At 35.9% G+C, this 14,937-nt stretch overlaps 1 protein-coding gene across 1 annotated transcript in view; it reads left to right on the top strand.

Moving 5' to 3' along the window:
- ADGRB3 (adhesion G protein-coupled receptor B3) overlaps nucleotides 1–14,937 on the top strand; it is a 799,562-nt gene that overhangs the window by 431,725 nt on the left and 352,900 nt on the right. The window contains exons 12-13 of the mRNA XM_060030408.1: nucleotides 846–995; nucleotides 1,838–1,913. Of these exons, the coding sequence (XP_059886391.1) occupies nucleotides 846–995; nucleotides 1,838–1,913 (226 nt within the window). The remainder of the gene's footprint in view (nucleotides 1–845; nucleotides 996–1,837; nucleotides 1,914–14,937) is intronic.

The raw sequence follows: 14,937 nt of genomic DNA, 5'->3' as shown, positions 1-14,937 counted from the left end.
ATAAGTGCTTGAGTGTTTACTATCATAGTTTTGTTATATGTAGTTATATATAGATGTATATGTGTGTGTATATATATAATATATATATAATAAAAATATATTCAGGCATTACCAAACATATTATTCATTAATTTTCTCAATATATGTTAAAATACTTACTGTGAGTAAAGACAGAATTCTCCATTCACATATATACATTTATTATTTTCAATTGTGGGTGTGCATTTTAAGAATCGTTTGTTATTACTGTCCTATTCGTTAAACGCTCCTGCATATTATATTGGCTCTGTGGTTATGGTGTTTTTAGTGCTTCATTATTTGAATCCTGACAGTTCTGTCTCCCAGAGCAATGTGTTTGTTTTTCATGTCTTCACGGTACCCCACCTCATCCAGGAAATATTTGTTCCAAAGACAGTGTTCAGAGGTGGGTGCAGAAAACTTGCTCTGAGGACAAAGTTCAGATTTAAATGAAAATGTCAGTCTGTGAATCAGGTGTGTTAATCAAAATATTTAACAAAAATACAGTAGGGGATTCTAACAATGGGAATGGAGGCCAACCATGAACAACCAGGATGGCCGCAGCTGTCAATGCTCATGAGATTGTCCACCCAGCCACTGACCGTCACTGTATGATCCCTGCTGAAAGCAACAGAAACCAAATTAATAAGGAAAAGTCAGCAGCCCTAATGAATATCCTCTAATTTTAAGGAATCAGCATGTTTTATAGCTCTGATAAATATAATTAGGACTAGAAATTTTATTTTTAATATACTGCAAGGTTTAATTTGATCAATTTTGATAACACTGAAAGATTTTAGTTGACATCATTACTTCTTTTTTCACAGTGGCTAGCATTCAGAAGCTTCCTGCAGCCTCTGTTCTAACAGACATCAACTTCCCAATGAAAGGACGGAAGGGCATGGTTGACTGGGCAAGAAACTCAGAAGACAGGGTGGTCATTCCAAAGAGCATCTTTACCCCCGTATCATCAAAAGGTAAATATATTTAAGCCTGAAATAATTTAAGCCTCGAACAAAAAATTTATAAGTTCAATTTAATAATACACTTGGCATAAGTTCCCATGTATTAAGCAATTTAGGAAACAGTCTGCAATCACGACTCTAAACTTATTTTGTAACTATAGAAAACCTAATTTGGGCTTTAAATCTGAATTTACTTGAGGAAAGGCTCTATTAAAATGAAAAAAGATAATACAAGTGCAAATTATAGACCTGAGCTTGTCAGGGTCAAATTTCAGTGTTGACAGTCTCATCCCAGTGTAAAGCACTTGGCCTAAGATTTTAAGTTTAGGTATTGAAATGTGTTGTATTTTCCATTCCATGCAAAATAATTGTTTCTGCCTCACTTCTGAAAAAAAAGAGTTGGTATCTAAAAACAAATCTAACAAAAAATTAAGTTTTAAGAACATCTTCAGTAGCCTCTAAAATTTAATGGCCCTTTTCAAGAGTGACATTGTGGTCTTAATTCTTACGTTGGAAATTTTGACATTTTAACTGAGAGCTCCAAAAGAGAATTGGCTCTCCCCCATATCATTGGGAATTTTAACTCCTTAGCTGTAACTACAGCCGCTTCTTGTCTCAGCCTGCAGGAAAGTTACTTCATGACACAAAACCACTGAAAATACATCTTCTGGAGCTACAATTAATGCATGCAGTGTGTGGGCTCACTTGCCCGGTACAGTTAAGAAGGCATTATTTATACCTGGCTTTGCATTGGCAGATACTGGAATCCCCTTGTAATTAGGAGATTAAAGTTTTATAAGACACAATATTTTTCTTGCTGTTTTGCTAATATTTTAAAATTTTATTCTTTCTAGAATTAGATGAGTCATCGGTCTTTGTTCTTGGAGCAGTCCTGTACAAAAACTTAGATCTAATTTTGCCCACTCTGAGGTAAGCTACAAATTAATAAGCTGTTGTAATCTCTGTAAATTATTCCAAATATGTGATTATAGCTCATTCTATGAAAATAGTCAAACAAAGTTTGGTAATACAAAGGGCTTTTTTCTTAAATGAAATAGAAAATACCAATTTAATGAGCAGCTTATTAGCATATTGTGCATTGAAAAACAACTAGGAAAGACAATTTTGGTTCCTGATTATAGCCGTGTAATTCTTTTGTAACTAATCATGACTTGCTTTAAGACCAAGGGAAAAAAAAAGTAAGAGAAAGAAAACCTCAAGGCTCTATAATAGAACGGATCATTTTAAAATGAATCTGTCTTCTCCCTTTATTTGTACTTACTTGTACTGTTCATCAGCATTACATGAAATTAAAGGAGTGTCATGATGGCTGGGAATACTTGGTTTTGTTCATCTGCGCAAGATCTCAATTTGCCTCTAGATAAATATTCAATTACAGTTACATTAAGAAAAATGTTCAATTAGAGGACTAATTTTGGAAGAAATCCATTGATTTCTTTCCTCCCAGACATTAAAAAGAAACAATTACAGATAGTAATTCTACCAACATTAATTTATTTCCTCTGCCGTCTTAACTATTTTACCAGATTGTACAGAAAACATGATACGCATCTCTCTGCATGGTGCTGTTCTCACTCTTGGTGACCTGTTTCCTCCACCCCACCTCACGGTGGAGAACTGAGACAAAGTTGTATTTTAGTTAAATACAGCCACACGGCCGTGAGCACGTACCCACAGCCTCGTGAATAAAGCTTTAAGTTTTTCAAGAGGAGAGACTGCGAATGATGTATACAGTTATACCAGGGGCCTAACAAATGGTCTAATAAATAAAAACAATTAGAGTTCAGTCCATCAGGAAAAGGTCTCCCAAGGAAGCAATAACAGCTGCAGTTAGTCACGATTATTTGGAGAAAATCTATGTGCAGTGAATTATTATTATAGTCTGTGGATCATCCAGTGGGATGTTTTGACCACAGAAACAACTCTGGGAAATCTAGCTTTCTTTAACGCCCTTCATCTCTGGATGGAATTTGGGTTTCCTGAATTTGAATAGGTTTGTGTTTGGTTTTGTTCTACTAACAGATTTTCAAAGCTAATATATTTACTCTCAACTTTGCCATGGGTTTTATTAAAACACATTGGTCTGTACGATTACTCACAGCTAAAATTAATTTATAGTTACACCACCTCTATTGCTGTGTATGATGTTTATTTGAGGAGAAATGTGGTAAAGTTAAAAGTACCCAGATAGGGACTTCCCTGGTGGTGCAGTGGTTAAGAATCCGCCTACCAATGCAGGGGACACGGGTTCTTCCATCCCTGGTCCGGGAAGATCCCACATGCCACAGGGCAACTAAGCCTGTGTGCCACAACTACTGAGCCTGCGCTCTACAGCCCGTGAACCACAACTACTGAGCCCGTGAGCCACAGCTACTGAAGCCGGCGTGCCTAGAGCCCATGCTCCGCAACAAGAGAAGCCACCGCGATGAGAAGCCCCCGCACCGCAATGAAGAGTAGCCCCCGCTCGCCACAACTAGAGAAAGCCTGCACGCAGCAACAAAGACCCATTGCAGCCGACAATAAATAAATAAATAAATAAATAAATAAATAAATAAATAAAGTATTAAAAAAAGAAAATAAGTACCCAGATACTCAGAGTCAGGCCCTTATTTCCACTGGGAGTTCGTTTGCGTAAAGCTAATCTTGCAGGAATTCTAGACTAGGCACTAACTCACAATCAGATGACTTGGGTTTTAATTTCAATTTATCATAACAAGAAATTTATAAACTTGTTCAGTCACTCGGTCATCATCTGCCTTCAGTTCAGCCTCAAAATAGAAGCACCTTTATATGCAACATTCATTCTGTTCGCTGCAGAGGGACATAGTGAATGCAAATAAAATATTCAACATGAAATGTTGTAGATTGTGAATTAGTTTCCCTGCTACATGTTTAACAGAGTTTCATTATGACTAATCTTATTTTGAATAACACCGTAGAACTCGCTCACCTACACAAAGTCAGATTATTCCAAGTTTCATAAAGCTATACAGTCAAGGGAATTGGAAGTGTATCTAGGGATATCAGCCTTTTTGTAAAAAAACGTGTTTCAACATTTTTGAAATTATTGCAGAGGTAGTGGTCACTTGTGGGTGGACTAATGACGACATTGTGGGCAGTTGAATGGGTAAAACTGGGAAAAGTCCAGAACTGCACCCCCTAGTACTACCTGGGACACAAACAGATGCAGATTAGCCTTTGGACAAGTCACTGACTTTATAAATCATGGGGTTGGACTCAAAGGTTCTTTTTAACTTCAAAAACTCCCTGTCTTTATTTCAGTAAAATTGTAGGGTTGTGGCGTTCTGACATATTTTTTAGCTTGAAGTTCTTAATAACCTTTTATAAGAATTATGAATATGTATACCCACTCACACTTTCTAAGTATAATTAGGTAAATGAATATAGAAAAACAATATTCACCTTTGGATTCATTAGAAATAATGACAATAGAATGTTCAGGATAAAAAGTTTGTTTAAGCACTATTTGAAAAGTGAAATATTAGCATTTACTTCTCATTTTCTTTTACTTCATACTGTAAAATAAGGTAACCACTAAGCAATCTCGGCTTGTTTTTTTTTTCCTTTTCAAAACGTTGTTCCAGAAGGTTTAGTGAGTAGAATAAGCCTTTCAAAGGACAAGGGTGATGTCTTTGTTTTATAGTCACTTAACAAACATTTACTAAGGAACAACCCTCTTCACCAAACTGTCTTAATGATTTTAAATCTCCTCTACTGTCAAAACTCCCAGAACAGTGCTTAATAAATAATACAGGTCCAAGAAATGTTTACTGGAATAACTGTCTTATCTGATAAAATATTCTATATAAGCCATTTTTAAAAAATGAGGTACATAGAAGTTTAGTGTTTACACTATTCAAATATTTTAGGAACAAAGGAATAAAATACATATATTCTGTTGTTTTACTGTAAAATTTGACTCTGTGAATTGAACCCAACAGAAAAGGAAATATCTTCTTATTCAACATGAAAAAATACACAAATTTGCTCTATATGTTTACTTATTATCTACTAAATTTTCGTGACACATTTTCTTCTGTGATCATTTTACTAATAATTATCTGTTGAATATTTTGGAGCCAAGTTTCCCAGACACAGAATAATGTTAGGCTTGCTGTTAAGTCTCCAGAAATTTTTTATTTTGATACAATATTTTAAAACAATACTTTGCATAATTCCCCTCGTGGGGACCCAGAAGGAGAACTTGACATAATGTTTTGAATAGATATAATTTAGAAATGTTCCTTCCTACGAAGACAGAAGTAACTTTTCATGTTGACTCTTTCCTTTTGATATTTCCTTTTCTTCTCTTGCCCTAATATGCATTCAACTATTCTTCAAGCTGCAATTTCTATTTTACTGCTGGATTGTCTTTCCTTTTACAATTAAGTAGATTCAATTTATGCCTTCGTCTGAAGGAAATGTGCTCTACTCAAGTCCAAACTAAATAAGGGCTATTCTCAGCCTCCCAACTGTATTCTTTGGAATAATGTCTTACAGTAAAAAGCATAGAGCCAGTGGACATTAGTGCTGCAAGCCCTTTAAAGGTTATGCCATCCAGAACTCTCATTCTACAGACAAGAGAACCTTATTGCCTCACTGACTGGCCAAAGCTGATATGTCCAGTAGGTGGGTGGGTTCTAGTCCATCTCAAGCCTTTGGTCCTCCAAAGCCAGGACACTTCCACTGTCCTGCTTCCTCTGTGATACTCATATCTACTCCTTTAAGCAGTACAAATTTCTACATTCCTTTGAATACACATATACCTTCCACAGAAAATCTTGAAAGGCCCAGGAGGAGGTAGCTGTGCATGGGCAGCTAAAGGTGCTTGGCGTCAACTTGGTGGCCCCAACACAGGCTATGGGCAACAAGGCCTGGACTCTTCCCACCCTTCATGATCACTTTTGAGGTTGATAGCTGAAAGCTGGCCAGCCAAGGGCAAGGGGTCCTTTGAGGGGAGCTGAGACCACCCACACAGACCCCATTCACATTAGGGAACTAATGGCTACCCACAGCATGGTGAGTTCTCACACTGCTGGTGAGGATTTTAACTGTAGTACCTTTTAGTAGGACAATTTGGTAACTTCAGGAGGCTTTAAAAATACATTTTCATTGATCCAGCAATGCCACTTGTAAGAATGTATCTGACAGAAATTAACTCTAAGGAAAAAAAAGTATATTCAAGCCAAGGACATCAAGAAACAGTTGTAATCAACCCATTTTCTGATTCATTTAATAAAGCCAAGTTCCAGTTCTATAGGAAGATCACAATACTTTTGAGTATGGGATCGATGTGTAGTTTTCCTGGTAGGATGTATGGAAAATATAGTCCTGTTTAAGAAAAAAAAATAGAAATAAAGAAAAAGAAACGTAAAAAAGGCACATTAATGTAGCTATTAACACTCGAGATATTGTAAAGGATCTAATTAAAATTATATGCAAATGACAGTATAGTATTATAGTGCCAGGAAAAATACAGATGAACCCTCCAAAAAAAGAAACCAAGAAATAAACAACAAAAAAAACCCCAACGTTCTCATAAGCCACTAACATGAAAACTATCTTTTAAAAAGGAAATGTCAATAATGCAAAATCACATAAATTTGCTGTCAAGTGCACCAACCTAATAAAAGATAAATGGTGCTAATTTTTTTCACATTTAGGAAATGGAACCCATTTGAGTTCCTAATATTATAGGAATTAAAGGCAAACAGGAAAAACAGTTGAACTAGAAAATATTGGAAATAATACAAAAACAAAAACATAATCACTTTTTAAAGAAATTTTTACTGGAGTATAGTTGCTGTACAATGTTGTGTTAAGATTCTGCTGTATGGCAAAGTGAATCAGCTATATGTATACACATATCCCCTCTTTTTTGGATTTCCTTCCTGTTTAGGTTACCACAGTGCATTGAGTAGAGTTCCCTGTATTATACAGTAGGTTCTCAGTAGTTATCTATTTTATACACAGTAGTGTATATATGTCAATCCCAATCTCCCAATTGATCCCACCCCACCCTTTCCCAGCTTGGTGTCCATACGTTTGTTCTCTAAGTCTATGTTTCTAGTTCTTCTTTGCAAATAGGTTAATCTGTATCATTTTTCTACAGTCTACATATATGTGATATAATTAATATAAGATTAATTAACTGATATGATTAATTAATGTGATTAAGTAATAAAATTATTAATATACGATATTTGTTTTTCTCTTTCTGACTTACTTCCCTCTGTATGACAGTCTCTAGTTCAATCATTTTTATACCAATACATCCTGAAGGCACTGGACCTGAAGTACTGATTTCCCTCAAGGGCACCTTTTCTTCAGTTTGAGGACCAGACGCTAAACCTTCCCACTTCATTCTGAATTTACAATGAAATACTGTAGTTTTGTGATACTCTGTATCTTTTTATAATGCCCTACATTGAGAACATTAGAAATTAAAATTATCCATTGGGATGACAAATTGGCATGACTAATACTATAAAATATTGTAATATTGCCTAGTCAGTACATTCTTTACAAAAATCCGAGTTTAATTGGGCCATACTGTTTGAAAGTGAATTTAAATCCCTGATCACTTGGCTTCATTGTGGGTCTAGGTGTTGCTTCCCTCAGCAAACTTAACTTGAAATTCTTGTTAGTTTTTTTTTATCTTTTTTTTCAACATCTTTATTGGAGTATAATTGCTTTACAATGGTGTGTTAGTTTCTGATGTATAGCAAAGTGAATCAGCTATACGTATACATATATCCCCATATCCCCTCCCTCTTGCGTCTCCCTCTCACCCTCCCATCCCACCCCTCTAGGTAGAGAGAAAGCCCTGAGCTGATCTCCCTGTGCTATGAGGCTGCATCCCACTAGGTATCTATTTTACATTTGGTAGTATATACATGTCCATGCCACTCTCTCACTGTCACAGCTTACCCTTCCCCCTCCCCATGTCCTCAAGTGCATTCTCTACATCTGTGTCTTTATTCCTGTCCTGCCCCTAGGTTCTTCAGAAACTTTTTTTTTTTTTTAGATTCCATATATATGTGTCAGCATACTGTATTTTGTTTTCTCTTTCTGACTTATTTCACTCTGTATGACAGATTCTAGGTCCATCCACCTCACTACAAATAACTCAATTTTGTTTCTTTTTTATGGCCAAGTAATATTTCATTGTTTACATGTGCCACATCTTCTTTATCCATTCTTCTGTTGATGGACACTTAGGTTGTTTCCATGTCCTGGCTACTGTAAATAGTGCTGCAATGAACATTGTGGTACATGACTCTTTTTTTGAATTATGGTTTTCTCTGCGTATACGCCCAGTAGTGGGATAGCTGGGTCATGTGATAGTTCTATCTTTAGTTTTTTAAGGAACCTCCATACTGTTATCTGTAGTGGCTCTATCAATTTACATTCCCACCAGCAGTGCAAGAGGGTTCCCTCTTCTTCCCACCCACTCCGGCATTTCTTGTTTGTAGATTTTTTATGATGACCATTCTGACCTGTGTGAGGTGATACCTCATCATAGTTTTGATTTGTATTTCTCTAATGATTAGTGATGTTGAGCATCCTTTCATGTGTATATCTTCTTTGGGGAAATGTCTGTTTAGGTCTTTTGCCCATTTTTGGATTCGGTTGTTTGTTTTTTTGATATTGAGCTTCATGGGCTGCTTGTATATTTTGGAGATTAATCCTTTGTCAGTTGCTTCATTTGAAAATGTTTTCTCCCATTCTGAGGGTTGTCTTTTCATCTTGTTAATGGTTTCCTTTACTGTGCAAAAGCTTTTAAGTTTCATTAGGTCCCATTTGTTTATTTTTGCTTCTTTTTCCATTATTCTAGGAGGTGGGTCAAAAACGATCTTGCAGTGATTTATGTCATAGAGTGTTCTGCCTTTGTTTTCCTCTAAGAGTTTTATAGTGTCTGACCTTATATTTAAGTCTTTAATCCATTTTGAGTTTATCTTTATGTATGGTGTTAGGAAGTTTTCTAATTTCATTCTTTTACACAGAGCTGTCCAGTTATCCCAGCACAAATAATTGAAGAGGCTGTCTTTTCTCCATTGTATATTCTTGCCTCCTTTGTCAAGGATGAGGTGACCATATATGCATGGGTTTATCTGTGGGCTTTCTATCCTGTTCCATTGATCTATATTTCTGTTTTTATGCCAGTAACATACTGTCTTGATTACTGTAGCTTTGTAATATAGTCTGAAGTCTGGGAACCTGATTCCTCCAGCTCAGTCTTTCTTTCTCTAGATTACTTTGGCTATTCAAGAGCTTTTCTGTTTCCATACAAATTGTGAAACATTTTGTTCTAGTTCTGTGAAAAATGCCATTGGTAGTTTGTTAGGGATTGCACTGAAACTGTAGATTGCTTTGGGTAGTATAGTCATTTTCACAATATTGAATTTTCCAATCCAAGAACATGGTATATCTCTCCATCTGTTTGTATCGTTTTTAATTTCTTTCATCAGTGTCTTATAGTTTTCTGCATACAGGTCTTTTTTCTCCTTAGGTAGGTTTATTCCTAGGTATTGTATTCTTTTTGTTGCAATGGTAAATGGGAGTGTTTCCTTAATTTCTTTTACAGATTTTTCATCATTAATGTATAGGAGTGCAAGAGATTTCTGTGCATTAATTTTGTATCCTGCTACTTTACCAAATTCATTGATTAGCTCTAGCAGTTTTCTGGCAGCATCTTTAGGATTCTCTATGTATAGTATCATGTCATCTGCAAACAGTGATAGTTTTACTTCTTCTTTTCCAATTTGGATTCCTTTTCTTTCTTTTTTCTTCTCTGATTGCTGTGGCTAAAACTTTCAAAACTATGTTGAATACTAGTGGTGAGAGTGGGCAACCTTGTCTTCTTCCTGATCTCAGTGGAAATGGTTTCAGTTTTTCACCACTGAGAATGATGTGGCTGTGGATTTGTCATGTATGGCCTTTGTTATGTTGAGGTAAGTTCCCTCTATGCCTACTTTCTGGAGGGTTTTTTTTTTTTTTTTATCATAAATCGGTGTTGAATTTTGTTGAAAGATTTTCCTGCATCTGTTGAGATTATCATATGGTTTTTATCCTTCAGTTTGTTATTATGGGGTATCACATTGATTGATTTGAGTATATTGAAGAATCCTTTCATTCCTGGGATAAACCCCACTTGATCATAGTGTATGATCCTTTTAATGTGCTGTTGAATTCTCTTTGCTAGTATTTTGTTGAGGATTTTTGCATCTATGTTCATCAGTGATATTGGACCGTAGTTTTCTTTTTTTGTGACATCTTTGTCTGGTTTTGGTATCAGGGTGATAGGGGCCTCGTAGAATGAGTTTGGGAGTGTTCCTCCCTCTGCTATATTTTGGAAGAGTTTGAGAAGGGTAGGCGTTAGCTCTTCTCTAAATGTTTGATAGAATTCACCTGTGAAACCATCTGGTCTTGGGCTTTTGTTTGTTGGAAGATTTTTAATCACAGTTTCAATTTCAGTGTTTGTGATTGATCTGTTTATATTTCTATTTCTTCCTGGTGCGGTATCGGAAGGTTGTGCTTTTCTAACAATTTGTCCATTTCTTCCAGGTTGTCAATTTTTTTGGCATATAGTTATCTGTAGTAATCTTTCATGATCCTTTGTATATTGGCAGTGTCAGTTGTTACTTCTCCTTTTTCATTTCTAATTCTGTTGATTTGAGTTTTTTCCCTTTTTTTCTTGATGAGTCTGGCTAATGGTTTAAATTTTGTGTATATTCTCAAAGAACCAGGGTTTAGTTTTACTGACCATTACTATTGTTTCCTTCATTTCTTTTTCATTTATTTCTGACCTGATCTTTATACTTTCTATCCTTCTGCTAACTTTGGGTTTTTTTTGGTTCTTCTTTCTCTAATTGCTTTAGGTGTAAGGTTAGGTTGTTTATTTGAGATGTTTCTTGTTTCTTGAGGTAGGATTGTATTGCTATAAACTTTCCTCTTAGAACTGCTTTTGCTGCATCCCATAGGTTTTGGGTTGTTTTTTCATTGTCATTTGTTTGTAGGTATTTTTTGATTTCCTCTTTGATTTCTTCTGTGATCTCTTGGTGATTTAGTAGTGTATTGTTTAGCCTCCATGTGTTTTTATTTTTTACAGATTTTTTCCTGTAATCAATATCTAGTCTCTTAGCATTGTGGTCAGAAAAGATACTTGATATGATCTCAATTTTCTTAAATTTACCAAGGTTTGATTTATGACCCAAGATATGATCTGTCCTGGAGAATATTTCATGATCACTTGTGAAGAAAGTGTATTCTGTTGTTTTTTGATGGAATGTCCTATAAATATTAATTAAGTCCATTTGTTTAATTTAAAGCTTGTGTTTCCTTCTTTATTTTCATTTTGGATGTTCTGTCCATTGATGAAAGTGGGGTGTTAAAGTCCCCTACTATGATTGTGTTCCTGTCAATTTCCCATTTTATGGCTATTAGCATTTGCCTTATATATTGAAGTGCTCCTATGTTTTGTGCATAAATATTTACAATTGTTAGATCTTCTTGGTTTGATCCCTTCAGCCTTATGTAGTGTTCTTCTTTGTCTCTTTAGTAGTCTTTATTTTAAACCTATTTTGTCTGATATGAGAATTGCTACAACAGCTCTCTTTTGATTTCCGTTTGCATGGAATATTTTTTTCCATCCCCTTTCTTTCCGTCTGTATGTGTCCCTAGGTCTGAAGTGGGTCTCTTGTAGACAGCGTATATATGGGTCTTATTTTTGTATCCATTCAACCAGTCTATGTCTTTTGGTTGGAGCATTTAATACATTTACATTTAAGGTAGTTATCAATATGTATGTTCCTATTACCATTTTCTTAATTGTTGGGTTTTTTTTTATTGTAGATCTTTTCCTTCTCTTGTCTTTCCTGCCTACAGAAGTTCCTTGAGCATTTGTTGTAAAACTGGTTTGGTGGGGCTGAATTCTCTTAAGCTTTTCTTTTCTGTAAAGGTTTAAACTTCTCCATTGAATCTGATTGAGATCCTTGCTGGGTAGAGTATTCTTGGTTGTAGGTTTTTCCTTTTCATCACTTTAAATATGTCCTGCCACTCCCTTTTGGGAGTTCTCTGGGAGAACTCTCTCTGACTGATATTATGTGGGGTCGGGAGGTCTCTGGTTGTTCAGTGTCCTGAACTCAGCTCTCCCACCTCAGAGACTCAGACCTGACACCCAGCCAGAGCACCAAGTCCCTGTCAGCCACACGGCTGTATTAGCCCAGGCATAAGCTTTCTTATAGGTAATTCCATTTTGCTGGCCATTGGAAAAAAGAGGGCAAGGACTTTGATGATTTGGGGCCATAGCTGGGGAGCACCTCTGCTCTGTGTCTTTGTCACTGAAGGTCTGTGTTTTCGGCTGTGCTGCTGTCACTGAGTTGTTCTGCAGTTAAATCTTCCTCGCCATCTACCGCCAGGTCACTCTCACGCAGGTGCTCAAGGCCCCCTCCTCCAAGCTCTCTGCACTTGTCCTGTCCATGCAGGGGGGACTACAGCACTCTGGGCTGCAGTAGTTGAAATTCTTGTTAGTTTTCAAAGTTCTAAGTTAGCCCAACATTAGTTGTAGCAGCCATAGGGTAATTTTAGTTTTAAAAGTAAATGTATTTAGCTCAGTGACATTGATGAAGTACTCAGTTCATTTTTTTTAAATAAATAAATAAATTTATTTATTTAATTATTTATTGGCTGCATTGGGTCTTCGTTGCTATGTGTGGGCTTTCTCTAGTTGTAGTGAGCAGGGGCTGCTCTAGTTGCGGTGTGCAGGCTTCTCATTTCAGTGGCTTCTCTTTGTTGTGAATCATGGGTTCTAGGCACGTAGGCTTCAGTAGTTTGGGCACATGGGCTCAGTAGTTGTGGCACATGGGCTCCAGAGCGCAGGCTCAGTAGTTGTGGAGCTCGGGTTTAGTTGTTCCGCGGCATGTGGCATCTTCCTGGACCAGGGCCGAACCCGGGTCCCCTGGATTAGGCAGGCAGATTCTTAACCACTGTGCCACCAGGGAAGTCCCCTGAGTTCATTTTTTTATCATATATACCTAGGAGTGGGATTTCTAGATCATATGGTAACTATATTTTTGATTTTTTGAAGACTCTGCCTACTGCTTTCCATAGCAGCTTCACCATTTTATATTCCCACCACAGTGCAGAAACCTTCTGGTTTCTCCACAACCTTGTCAACATGTTATTTTCCGGTTTTTTTGATCCTGGCCATCCTAAGGGATGTAAAGGAATATTTCCTTGTGACTTTCACCTGCATTTCCATGATGATTAGTGATGTTGGGTGTTTTCTCATATATTATTGCCCTTTTGTATATAATCTTCAGAGAGATATCTAAGTCTCTTGTCTCTTTTTTAACCTTTTAAAAATTTATCTTTAATCTTTTTAATTTGTTTGGTTTTATTGTGGAATTTTAGTATTTCTTTATATATTCCCAATATTAACTCTTTATTCTATATATGGCTTATAAATATTCTGTCTTATTACATAGATTGCCTTTTCACTCTGTCAGTTGTTTTCTTTACTGTTTTTAAGTTTGATGTTGTACCATATGTCTATTTTACCTTTTGTTGCCTGTACTTTTGGTGTCATATCAAAGAAATCATTGCTAAATTCAATGTCATGAAGCTCTTCTCTTATGTTTGATTCTAAGAGTTTTATTGTTTCAAATCTTATGTTTAGATCTTTAACCCACGTTAAGTTAATTTTGGTATATGGTGCAATGTAAATGTCCAACTCCATTCTTTTGCATGTGGATACTGAAAACATGGGATGTTTTACCAGCAGCATTTTTTCAAGAGATTATCCTTTCCTCACTGGGTAGCCTTGGCAACCCTGTTAAAGATAATTTGACCATATATGTGAGGGTTTATTTCTGGGCTCTCTATTCTATTCAATCAGTCTCTGTCTTTATGCCAGTACCATATGGTTTTGACCTACTGTAGTTTTGTAACATGTTTTGAAATCAGGAAGTATGAGACCTCCAGCTTTCGTATTCTTTTTAAAGATCATTTTGACTCTTCAGGGTCCTTTCAGATTCCATATGAATTTTAAGATTTCTTTTGTCTATTCCTGCAAAAAAGTCATTAGTATTTTGATATGGATTGCATTGATCTGTAGATTGCTTTGGGTATTATGGAAATTTGAACAATATTAAGTCTTCCAGTTCGTGAAGATAGGATGTCTTTCCATTTGTTTGTGTCTTCTTTTATTTATTTCAACAATATTTTCAGGTTTTCAGTGTGAAGTTCTTCACTTTCTTAGTTAAGTTTATTCCTAAGTATTTTATTCTCTTTAATGCTGTTGTAAATAGGATTGTTTTCTTAATTTCCTTTTTGGATTATTCATTGTTAGTATATAGAAATGCAACTGATTTTTGTGTGTCAATGTTATATCTTGTAACTCTTCCACATTGTTTATTAGTTCTAAAAGGGTTTTTGTGGAATCTTTAGGGTTTTCTACATGTAAGATCATTCCATCTACTAAAAGAGATGATTTTGGTTTTTGCTTTCCAATTTGGTTGCCTTTTATTTCTCTTTCTTGCCTGATTGTTAGGCTACTAGGCATCCCCTAATTGTTAAGAATTCCAGGTTTATGTTGAATAGAAGTGGAAATAGATGACATCCTTGCTTTGTTCCTCATCTTACAGTAAACATTTTCAGTTTTTCACCATTGAGTATGATGTTAGTTGTGGGTTTTTCATAGCCTTTATTACGTTGAGGTACATTCCTTCTATACCTAACTGGTTGAAAATTTTTATCATGAGAGAATGTTGAAAATTTTCAGATGCTTTTTCTGCATCAATTGAGATGATCATGTGGTTTTTGTTCTTCATTCTGTTAATAATGGTGTTTTACACTGACTGATTTTCTTATGTTGCACCAACCATGCATCCCAGTGATAAATTCTTCTTGA

The sequence above is a fragment of the Delphinus delphis genome, chromosome 14 (genome assembly GCF_949987515.2).
Source record: "Delphinus delphis chromosome 14, mDelDel1.2, whole genome shotgun sequence".
NCBI classification, from domain to species: domain Eukaryota; kingdom Metazoa; phylum Chordata; class Mammalia; order Artiodactyla; family Delphinidae; genus Delphinus; species Delphinus delphis.
This window is presented reverse-complemented; position numbering and strand designations above follow the sequence as displayed.